General features: G+C 45.7%; 1 protein-coding gene across 4 annotated transcripts in view; it reads left to right on the forward strand.

Annotated features, from left to right (window-relative positions):
• The window catches only part of L3MBTL3 (L3MBTL histone methyl-lysine binding protein 3), a 473,146-nt gene that overhangs the window by 349,340 nt on the left and 111,745 nt on the right, over positions 1–12,061 (forward strand). For all 4 annotated transcript variants that reach the window (XM_078682529.1, XM_078682531.1, XM_078682528.1 and 1 more), the window contains exons 13-15: positions 2,108–2,193; positions 3,544–3,654; positions 10,591–10,705. In XM_078682529.1, coding sequence (XP_078538655.1) covers positions 2,108–2,193; positions 3,544–3,654; positions 10,591–10,705 — 312 coding nt within the window. The remainder of the gene's footprint in view (positions 1–2,107; positions 2,194–3,543; positions 3,655–10,590; positions 10,706–12,061) is intronic.

Genomic DNA, 12,061 nt, shown 5'->3' on the forward strand with positions numbered 1-12,061 from the left:
TCCTTTTTGCAGTGATATCTCTTTGCAGAGTAAGTACACAGGCACTCACAATCCAAGAGCCCTACATGCATCTTATGTTTGATGCGGAACGCTATACACAGACCTAGAGTCTCCATAAATGTATAACTTGTTGTTCCAGAGCAAAGCTCATATACATAAGTTGGTAATCTTCCTAGTAAAGTGTACAGAGGGAAGTGTATCCTTGGAGTGTCTATCGTAATTGGGGGTTGAGGCCTTTGCGATAAACTGCATGTGCACTTCCTAAAAGACAAGGTCACCTTGCGCACCAACCCAAAGTTATTTCCCAAACTGCCCTTGGACTTCCATTTGAACAAACCAATTCATTGTTGTTCTTTTGTTCCAAAGCCTTTGATGCCAGCTTAAAGTACACACTACATTTGTTAGACATACTTGGGTGCGTGTGCTGTTACATGAACAGAACCAAAATATATGTACTCATACAATCATCTATTTGTTCCCTTTGGCTAGGCAGGTGGGTGACTTGATTTGCCCATTAGCTCTCAGCCTGAATTATTGTTTTGTCCGCAAGAAAGCAAAGTGTGCTAACTTCGGAATATGGTCTAGGTGCATCCTAACAGAAGTATGTCGGTGACAGAGGCACTCAGTGCATGAGTGCTTGTTCGGACATCAAAATCAGGCACATGTTCACCTAATGCTAGTGCCTGGGATTGAATGCAGCTGACAGTGGTTGAGTCAGTTCTGTGCAACCTGTTTCATTAAATGGGAGCCTGCGTATTGTGAAATTAAAAGTAATGCTTGCTATTCCTATTCAGTTGTGTAACTGCAACAAGCATGGTAATCTATGAAAGATCCAATGCTGAAGAAAAAATAGTAACTTGCCTGTAACCCCAGTTCTTCAGTGTTGGTTACTTTCATAGAATCACAATGAGGCTCAGTATATACACTTACTAAGCTTCCCACCCGTGTTTGTTAAAATTTGAATTATGGTGACCTCCAAAGGGAGTAGAGAGCTCGGCCCTTCCAAGTCATTGGCTGAAGTTTGGGTTGTTTCAAATTAGGTCTTTCCATCTGATTGGCTGAAGTTTAGGAGTTTCAGATGAGCTGGAAGTGTTGTGCTAGTAAACTAGCACTGTTATTGGACTTGCATCCATTTTTAATGCTGGTCATTGCTATTTTAAAACATACTGAACATTCCCAGCCTGAAGATTAGGAATGATTTAAGCCAGGGTTCTCCAAATTCGGTCCTGGAGGGCCGGATCGATGCCAGATTTTTAAGATAACTACATTTATCTAAATGGGGATATGCTAAAAATCTGGAATGGATCAGGTCTTCCAGGACTGACTTTGTAGAAACCCGATTTAAGCAGTTGAATCTATGAAAGATGCCATTGTGGTAGAACTAGAGATACAGGTAAGTAACTCATTTCTTGAGCTTAATATTTGTTCTAGTTTGGAGTCACACTTATTTTGAAAAACAAAGCAGACTGTGTTGAGTTGAAGGCACAACTGTAACCAGATATTAACAGCCGCGGCCCGTGGAGGGAGTTGCGGTAGGGCGGAAGGCGGGGCGGGGGAGGGGCAGGGTGGTGGATGCTAAAAACTGGAGTATGGATATTTGGAGGTAAGTAAACAATTTAATTAATAAAAAAAAAATTGTAGTGTGCCCTGCATCGTATTTTGCGATGCAGGTGGTGCTACGAAATTCGTTTTATTATTTAAATTGTTTACTTACCTCCAATTATCCATACTCCGGTTTTTAGCATCCCCCACCCTGCCCCTCCCCGGCCCACCACAACTCCCTCCACGGGCCGCGGCTGGATATTAAGCTGGACATGAGTAAGGCCTGGGGCCTTCTTTTTTGTTTTGTCCTATTTCTTAGGGAGTTTGAAATTAAGAAATGTCTTTCTGTTCTCTGTATAATAACTTGCATGTTTTTCCCGGAGTCTGAGTTTTGTTGTTGCCAAGTGGAGAGCTTATCTAAACGTTACCTATTTGAGCCTTATAGTGTCAGAGGTCAGCGTTGGGGTCCCTATTTGGTGAAACACAAATCGTCCATCATGCTTTTTTTCACTGTAGATTTGATAACCTGTTTCTTTATCCAGTGACATTTTTTTTCCTTTCACAGAATACAAAGACCCCACAAACTTCTCATGGGAGAAGTATTTGGAGGAAACTGGTGCTCAGGCTGCCCCAGCGAGAGCCTTTAAATTGGTGAGCTTCGCTTATAGTGTTGTTGTGTTTCACAAACCTAACATGTGGGTTCCTATAGTTGCTGTATCCCACTATCTGAAGAACAACCTGAAAAATGTAAAGCCAGTACAGTCAATGACAGGGCACTGGCATTGACAGGATGGCCACAGTCCCAAAGTGGGTGAGCACATGTAAGCAGTGGCATATGGCATAGAAAGGCAGTTACAAGGTAGGCACAGTTAATATTGAAGACGAGGAGGTTAGAGATGGTGACTGGCAGGTACAGACACAGTTGCAAGTAGGGCAGAGACTGTGAGGGGGTGGGTATACATGAAGAGTGAGGTAGTGGGCACAAGATGGTATTGATGGAATAGGCACAGGCAACAAGAAAGAAGTAGTACAGAGACAGTGACAAGGGTTACACTGGCAGTGACGAAAGCAGATACTGAAAGGTTAGGCACAGGTGTGCTGTGAGGTGGTGGGGACAGATGAGAGGTGATGGATAGAGCACATACAGTAAGAGACTGTGTGACACTGAGTGGCAGTGGGATGGCAGCACTTGGGCAGGCAGTAAGAAAATGAGCACAGTCAAGCGATACAAGTTCATTTAGGCTTAGTCCATAATAAGATGGGCCGAGGAACACAGCCACGGGGAGGATATAAGCAAGCAATGACTTAGCACAGGCATTAAGTGAGCTGGTTGCTACTAAGAGGTAGTGACTGGGTGGAAGTTACAAGTCTTTGCTGAGCAGGGCATCATCTGTGACATGGGAGGGACAGGCAATGATGACATGAATGCAGGCCGAGTCTACGTAGTTGCAGGCAGGCATTGATGAGAAGAAAAACAGACCGTATAGGCACAGTGAGGCAGGTAGCAAACCTATTCTTTCTAATTATTTTCCCTCCCTTGGTGCTGTCCAAATTTCTAAGTGTTTAGGAAGTCATTTAAGATGGCTATAGCTCACAGTGGTGCCCCATGTAATCTTCCTTGGCATGTGGTAACATCCAGTTAACTCAAGAGCTTCAGTGGGGTTTCTACAGATTTACATATTCAGAGTCCTTTACTGCATCCTCCTTCTAGTCCTATATCTTTTTAACAGAAAACTGCTTTGATGTTTGCCAAAAAGCAATTAGAACTTGATAATACCTTCACCCTTCCCAATAACTAACCATATTGATTTTTTTATTAAATATTTTATTACTTTTAGCTAAGTGAGAAAGAAATTATGTACAGAAAAGTGCCATTTTACCTTAAAGATGAAAGTTTATTAACTTTCTTTGGGTGCAAGAAGCTGATTCTTTCTTTGGGTGCAAGAAGCTGATTCTGCTTTTGAGACAATGATGTGTGTGTTATGTCTGTATCCCATGTAGCGCCCGCCTCACGGTTTCCTGATCAATATGAAGTTGGAGGTGGTAGATAAGAGGAATCCCATGTTAATAAGGGTGGCATCCATTGTGGACAAAGAGGACCATCGCCTCAAGGTAAGGATTACATCCCATCATAGTTGGATATTAATGGAAAAAAACTCTAGAAATTAGGAGTTTCCGTTCTAGTCTACAAAGAAATTTAATTATCAGCTCTGAATTGTGAAAAGAATTGCAGGAATAACACACGTTGTTAATTGTTATTTTAGGATGGTGCCATGTGTTGTTAATGTAACGCGATGGTTTATCCTCAACGGCATGGATTTTTATTGCAGTGCAGGGAGGGTTAGTGGGTCATGAAGGGAAGAGAGAGATGGGCTGGCAGTGTAAGCCACACTTTATTGCAGGCTAATCCTAGTAGTAAATCACACAGCAAGTTGCCATTTATCAAGACAGTGTACCAAAGTTCACCTTTTTGGTATGGTCCCCCTCACTTTTTGGCACTGGTACTGATGTGTTTCGACTGATATGCAATGGAAGGATTGGTGTCACTACAACGCATGCTTTTACATCGCATGCCTTTACAACGCGGTTTTTACATCGCATACCATTACAACGCATAATGCTTTTAGGCGCTGGATAGTGAATTATTTAATTTACTATTCCAACTCCAGTCCCCGTGGATAGCAGGGAAGGTGTTGGATAGTATATTAAATACATTCCCTATCCTAGAGCGCCCCCCAGCGCATTGCGTTGTAATGGTTTGCGTTGTAATGGTTGCGATGTAATGGTAGTGCGTTGTAAAAAATTCGTTGTAAGTGATGTTCCCCGCAATGGAACCCTGATAACCAGGCCCCAGTACCAGTGCTCTTTTCTTAAAACAAGTTAAAATTGTCTAAAGCTAACACAATTGGCACACACTTTGGCACCCCTATAAGTCCCTAGTAAGTGGTATCCCTGGTTCCTAGGGCATTGGTTTCCAAGAGGGTTCCTAAGGGTTGCAGCATCTATTATGCCACCCTAAGCGAACCCCATACAAATTGCATGCAGCTTATCATTGCAGACTGCATGCAATGGTGCAAACCATGAGTGAAAACGTGACATTGCACACTCCCTGTGTGCTATACCAAAGTTACGGCAGGTAATAAATAACAGTCACCCCTTCAGAAGGCCTTGTAGCCCTAAAGCAGGGTGCCTTATATCACATGTGAGAGCATATCTGCCTGAGCAGATATGCTCCTGTGCTGTCTACTCTAATTACTAGATGGTGCAAGTGAACAGGGAAGCCATCTTAAGTATATGTACTGGGCACTGATCATTACGAGTTCCCCCACTGCATAACAGCTTTACTGAAACGTCTGGTGTTTGGTATCAAAAACATTGTCTTAATAAACTGTACTTTTATTATGACATGCTCCCAGAAGGCACTCTAGAGGGGCCCCCTTAAAAACTACCACTATCTTGGGTGGTGGCTGACTGGTACCTTCCAGCCTGCCACTACAGACATGTTTCTAACCCTCTACAGATGAGAGCCTATGCTCTTTGAGGCCAGAAGCAATGCCTGCTCGGGATGAAGGAGTTCACGCCTCCTCCAGCAGGATGGCTAGTGATTTGGCATTTTAAGACCAGCGGCTTTGAAGCCCCGGCTGCCTTTGATATGTGACCCTGGCTTTCCACAGACCTGGGAGATGCCACCCCTGCCCTGAGGCCCATTGGGCACCAGGATCGGCGAAATATTAGCTATGCAAGTAGGCTTGTTGCACTACCAGGCCAATCACACCCCTAAGATGGACTGTCTGATGTGCTTAACTAAAGAAGAGTTCCACCATCTTGTTTTTGGTGGAATTAGGAACTCTGGGACAGAGTATGACCACTCCCCACAGGAAGTGGTCATATAGGGGGTGTAGTGACCCCATGGGTAAATAGCCCATTGGTTACTACCCTACACTCTCCTTAACGCTCTGAAATTCAGTATTTAGGTGGCCCTCTGACACCAGGAACACAGATTCACCTTCCTAAAGAAGAAGGAGGACAAAGAAGAGTCAAAGAAAGCAAGAACTGTGGACTCACTGAGGACTTGGCACTAAACCCTATCTGCTTGCTCCTCTCTTGACAGTTTGATAGACCTGACTTGCCCTGCAGCTGTGCATCTTCCCAAATCCTCGGTGCGCTGCCAGCACTTCCTCAATCACATAGCATGCCCCTTAAAGTGGAGGACCCACTTACCAGCAGCCTACTGTCACTGACTGCAATGTTCTGTACAACGATCTGCTGACCACCGAGGTCCACCGACGCAGAAGCCGCCAAGGAAGAGGTCACCATGCTTCAGGAGATGAGATCCGTGTCCCCACCATGTTTGGAGGCCCCAGGACCCCCAGGAGCTGCCCTGCGCCAATACCCGAGGTACCAGAGCCCTTACAGCAGCCAAGACTTGTCCATTGTCCAGCCTGGAGACCAGCACCGCCATGACTGACCTACTGACGTGGGAGATCAGCAATAGAGAGGCTATCTTCGACAGTGGCTCTGCTGGCCTGTTTTGTCCCCATCTCCAGGTCGACCTAAAAAGTGAGAGCCTTCAACACAAACAATCCGCCGGACAAAACACCTCTTCACCGAAGGCCCGCAGCTCGAGTCCTACCCTACTAACTGTGCACCTTTATCCCTGAGACACTCAAGAACTGAGCCCCACTTTGGGTTCCAACAGACATGTCCCGAAGTCCCCACTTGCAGCATTGTTCTGTTACATTTTTTCTCCACAGACTTTAGAGGTAGCGTTAGGGGCTCACCTTGTGAATAGCACCTCTGCACCCGGACACGCCAAAACTGCTGATGGTTCTAAGAACCTTAACCCCTACTTACCTTAAGTTCAGAAGATCAACTCTGTAACTCGATTGCAAATACCCCTATGCAGTGTATTTTTCTCCCATAGGATAACATCAATGTGTTCGAGACTCGTGCCTCAAATCTGACAGCTGTATTTTCTGGTTTCTGAAAATTGCTAATTTAAAAAGTACTTACCTAATCTTGTGGATCTTGGTGTCCAAGTTGACATAAACATCTATGTTATTTTTATAAACTGGTGTCAGATTTCTTTATTTAATGTGTGTCTCATTTATTGACTGTGAGTGTTCAACAAATGCCTAACACTTCCCTTGGATAATAAGCCTAAACTTCTCGACCACACTACCAAGTAATTGGGATTTTTAAAGAAAGTCTATGTACACTTGTAAGGGATACCTGGGCTCTCTACACAGTGCACCTCATTTTGGTACACTATACAGATAGCCAGCTTCCTACAAACAGCATAGGAATACACATTTCTTTTCAGCTTGCAGGACAGAGAAAGATCTGATTCACAATTGTTCTGTTCCACTTGGTGTGTGGCATCAGGAAAAAAACGAGAGAATAGCTTTGAAAATAGATCAGTACCACGTACTATCTCTGAATGTACCATGACAACAACAACAAAGCAGAGTAAAATAGCATGAAGAATAAATAGCTACTAGTGTGCTAGACCCTAAGAAAAATCTTAAGCATATGAGTATGTAACAAAAATATTTGCTTGTAGGAAGTTGGCTCTTTATGTAGGGGATCCAAACGAGGTACACTGTGTAAACAGTCCAAACAAACCCCAGTTGGCTTACAGAGGCACACGTTGTATCCCAAATGCTCTCTTGTGGTAGTGTTGGCGAACAGTTAGGCATGTTAGAGGGTGATGCCAAACTGTTGTACTCACAGAGGCAATAAATGAGACACACGCGCAAAATTAAATCAGAGACCAATTAATATATATATATATATATATATACACACACACACACGTTGTCACATGTGGAAGGGAAACAGCACACAGCCCCCAGCAGTATCACCACAGCGTTCCCAAATCCATTTCATCTGCAAACTGCCATACGCGTTTCGAGCCCAGTTGGCTCTTGATCACTGGCTTGCATAATGATGAACGATGCAGATGAAATGGATTTGGGAACGCTGTGGTGATACTGCTGGGGGCTGTGTGCTGTTTCCCTTCCACATGTGACAACTCCACTTGGGCAACCTGTTTTCTCTCATATTCAGCGGCTGTCCGGCCGCAGGAGGAGTCCCGCCGCATACCATGCGGATCCAGTGCTTGTAACCACGGGCGCTTTCTGGAGTGGAGTGGAGGGGGCCTGACCCCTGGATTGATATTGGTGTCAATACGGCGAAACCATTTGCTATTTAGAGGAACTTTGATCTTTGAACATTTCCCCACTTGGGCTGATTTTAACGAGGACAGCAGCACTTAATTCAAGGTTTTGTATTAGAGTCCAGTTATCAAGAGGACTACATTAACCAGCATGCTATGGGTAACGCCCAAATGGGCGGTAACAATGACGAAATAAAAATGGCAACATAGCACCTCTGCTGTTTCGTTCATCATTATGCAAGCCAGTGATCAAGAGCCAACTGGGCTCGAAACGCGTATGGCAGTTTGCAGATGAAATGGATTTGGGAACGCTGTGGTGATACTGCTGGGGGCTGTGTGCTGTTTTCCTTCCACATGTGACAACTCCACTTGGGCAACCTGTTTTCTTTTTTTTATATATAGATATAGATATAGATACAAAGAACTTTGTTATCAAGTAGTACTTTATAAAATATCAGATTTTGCAGGTAAGTAAAAGTCACTTTAAATGTGCCCTGATCACAAGGATGCTGGGGACAAGGGCTCTCAGTCGGTTTGTTCGGGTGCAGAATGACAATGTCGTCTTGACTCTGGGCATCCTAGGGCCATGTGGTCATCCGTCTTGCCGGTCTAAGGTGCACAAAAATATGACAGCTGGGCCACTCTGGAAGAGGGTCTCTGTGGAGCTGACACCCCTCGGTGGCTACTTAGTGTAGTTGGTATCCAGGCTGGGCTCTCACAGTTCTTGTTTGCCGCTAAGGGTCCGGTACACCGTGTTTTGATCCTTGTTAGCTCTTGTTGGTCCTGTTGTCCTCTCACATGGTAGGGGAACAGATTGGACCCTATGGAGCACAGGTACCCCTTACGGGGGGGCAGTAGCGTTGGGCTGGCCAGTGGGCGGCAACTCGAACTGGACTTTGCTCTTTGGTGTCTTTGATGCATTGGGGAGTAGCTCCTCAACGCCAAGGGTGTTTGCTTGGCAATTCGCGAAGGGCTGGCAGTCTCCCGGGGTTCTTGGAAGATGATCCTCTGCAGGACAAGTCACTGGTCACGAGTGACAAGAATGGATGCAGGCAGGCAGGGTTTGGCACCAAATGTCCAAATCAGTCTTCAGTTCTCACTTTTCTTGCGACTCTTCTTTTTCCTCTCTTCTTGATCTGTCAAATCTAAGTCCCTGGTGTCAGGGGTACTACCTAAATACTCAATTTAGGGGTGTTACGGGTAGTGGGATGTAGTAGTCAATGGGCTACCTACCTCTAGGGTATCGACACCCTCTATATGACCACTTCCTGTGGGAAGTGGTTGCAACCCTGACCCAGAGAGCATAATTCCGCCAAATCAAAGATGGTGGAATTGTAAAAGTTGTGTTCAATTTAGGTAGCCCACCTTAGGGGCGGTACTATCCTGAGAGGGCAACGCGCCTTCTGACAAGCTGATTTTCCCGCCTGTCTTGGTGCCAAATGGCTAGCATTTCCCCTGTCTAGGAAAGCCTTGGGGCGCATATCAAAGGTGTCAGAGGTGTTGGAGGCCTCCTGCCTTGATATGCTTATTAATTAGCCATTCTGCTTGGAGGAGGTAACAGCACCTCCTGCTGGAGAAGGTATTGTTTCTGCTCTCAGAAAAATTGGGCTCTCTCCTGCAGGGGTCAGATAGTCGGTCTGTAGTGGCAGGCTTGTATGCACCAGTCAGCTAGTTACACAGGCAGTCAGTAGGTTTTCAGGGGGCACCTCTAAGGTGCCCTCTGAGTGCATGTGTTAATAAATCCATCACTGTAATGAGTTGTGGGCTTAACGCGAGATATTTGATACCAAACATCTCTAGTTTCAGCGAACACATCATGTAGCTTGGGAACTCGTAAACACCAATGTCCAGCACATGTACTCAAAATGGCTTCCCTGTCCACTTGCAATATCTAAGAATCGACTTTGACTTCATTGGGGCATATCTGCTCATGCAGATATGTCCACACATGTAGCATAGTGCACCCTACCTTAAGGCTAGAAGGCCTGCTGTAGTGATGGCTAACCTAATACTGCATGCAGTATCTGCAGGTATAGCAGACAGGAGGTGTGCCATTTCATGTCTTCACATTTCTCTGCACCATGGCCCGCAGCCTGCAATGGCAGTTTGCATGTGGGTGCTAAGGTGTCTCTTAGGGTGGCACAATATGAGATCCTCTAGCTTTCCTGCCCTAGTTACCAGGGGTACCATTTACTAGGGACTTGCAGGAGGTGCTAAAGGTATTGCCAATTGGGGGAACAGTTGTACAGTTTTTTGGAAAGAGATCTGGAACTGGGAACTTGGATAGCAGAAACCCAGTGAAATTCTGTCAAATTTGCATCAGATACCAGGCAAAATGTAAGGTGACCATGTCAAAAAGGGTATTTTCCTATAGTGCACACCTAAGTGTACTGCACAACTGGAAACTTAACTGACTCAAAGACAATGCCATCAGGAGAGATTTTTTGTAACTTTGGGAGATGTCATTGGCTGTGAAGTCTCATTTAGATTTAGACTTCCTGCCAATTTGGACTGTTCAGAGCTTATGATTTCAATGCCAGAAGTTAAAAAGTAGGTGCTTTGGGGGAGACTTTCTATCCTCACTCCTTCTGCCTTGGTATTTCTTTTTAGTTTGCAGTTGCTTGGTTATCAGCTACATCTGTAATATTGTTGCATGGAATCTTTCTGCCTGTGGATTCTGCCATGTATCTGTGAAGAGAGCTTCAACCTACCTCTTTTTGTGTGTAAATAATATACATTTGACTTCTGTTGTTGTTTATGGTAATGCACACTTTAGACTGAAAGGTCTTCTAGCACTGTGAAGTACTTTTTATATCTTGTACTCTCCAAAGTTGCACCCTTCTAAGCAAAATGCCATACCTTTCTTTTAGATCCACTTCGATGGCTGGAGCTCATTCTTTGATTTCTGGGTTGATGCAGATAGCCCAGATATCCACCCCGTTGGATGGTGTGCCAAAACTGGACACACACTGCAGCTGCCACCAGGTAAGGAAGTTAGGAAGCCAGTCTGTGGCGGATGATTGCTGTAGTGATGATGTGCTTTCTTTGCTTCAATAGCTTCAATTGAGCTGCAAAATAAAGACAGGGGTTCGAGGTATATGAGCTGCAGATCGTACACTTTTGCAATAGATCGCCACCTGGTGTTGGGCTCGGATGATTGCAGGTTGTTGTCTTCTTGGAAGAAGTCTTTGTAGTCACGAGATAGGTGACTCCTCCCTTGGACAATACTGCGCATGGTCATCGCCTCCATCCTCAGATTGTTTTTTTCCGCCACTTGGTTCGGATGGAAGTTTTCCACTCCAGCTAGAAAAGACTTTTTCAGCAACTTCGAAGCGTAAAAACTTTATACAAACATTTTCGACATCGAATAGACTTTTCGACATCACCAGCTACATTCCGGTGCGTCGACGCGGGCCGTTGGGCCTATCGGCGCCGTACGGCCTACGCCTCATGGACAGAACTCCCTTCAAGAGATGCCCTGTATGTCGAGCAAAATTCCCTCATAGCGACCATCACGAGGTCTGCAACCTCTGTCTATCGCCGGAACACGACGAGTCGACCTGCACAGCTTGTGCATCCTTCCGATCGAAGAAGACCATTCGGGATCGGAGGGCACGTCGACACGAGATGAGAAGAACAGCCCCAGCACCGGAGGCCATTTTCGAGGAGGAGATCGTCGAAGAAGACATCTCCGAGGGCGAGGACATCTCCGAAGACGAGGCTCCACTCGCCGCCGAGGAAGACTCGCCTTATCTCCAGATCATATCAGAGGCAGAGGACTCAGATGACTCGATCCCATCTCGTCAACCCGTGAGTACTCTCGCCCCTGCACAACCGACACTGCCAAAGGCAACGGTCGGCACTCCGCCCATGGGGCCCAGTCGAGACCAAAATATTCCCTCAAACGCCCCGCCTTCGGGCTCGGCTCCGAGGAAAACAACTACGCCTTCTGGTGCCTCAGCACCGACAAAACCACACGTGCCAATTCCACCTCTTCCATCGGCACCAAAGCATACACATCCTTCGACACCGAAAGATTCTTCGACACCGAAAGATTCTTCGACACCGAAGCCAAAACGCCCTTCGGTGCCCAAAGACAAAGATCTTTCGGCACCCAAACCAAAAGATGTACCGGTGCCAAAACCAAAAACTGTACCGATCCGCAAAAAGCTCCGGGTCCGAAACCTTACGGTTCCAAAAATAAGGATGGAAAGCCAGCGTCCGACGCCTCAAAGCCAACGAGAGCTGCTTGCCCTCCAAAAACTCCAACCTCAGTACCAAAGACTCCAAGGCCTGATTCAGAGACACCTAACCCTCTAACAAACCTACCAAGCCAAAACC

The sequence above is a fragment of the Lissotriton helveticus genome, chromosome 3_1, assembly GCF_964261635.1.
Source record: "Lissotriton helveticus chromosome 3_1, aLisHel1.1, whole genome shotgun sequence".
Taxonomy (NCBI): domain Eukaryota; kingdom Metazoa; phylum Chordata; class Amphibia; order Caudata; family Salamandridae; genus Lissotriton; species Lissotriton helveticus.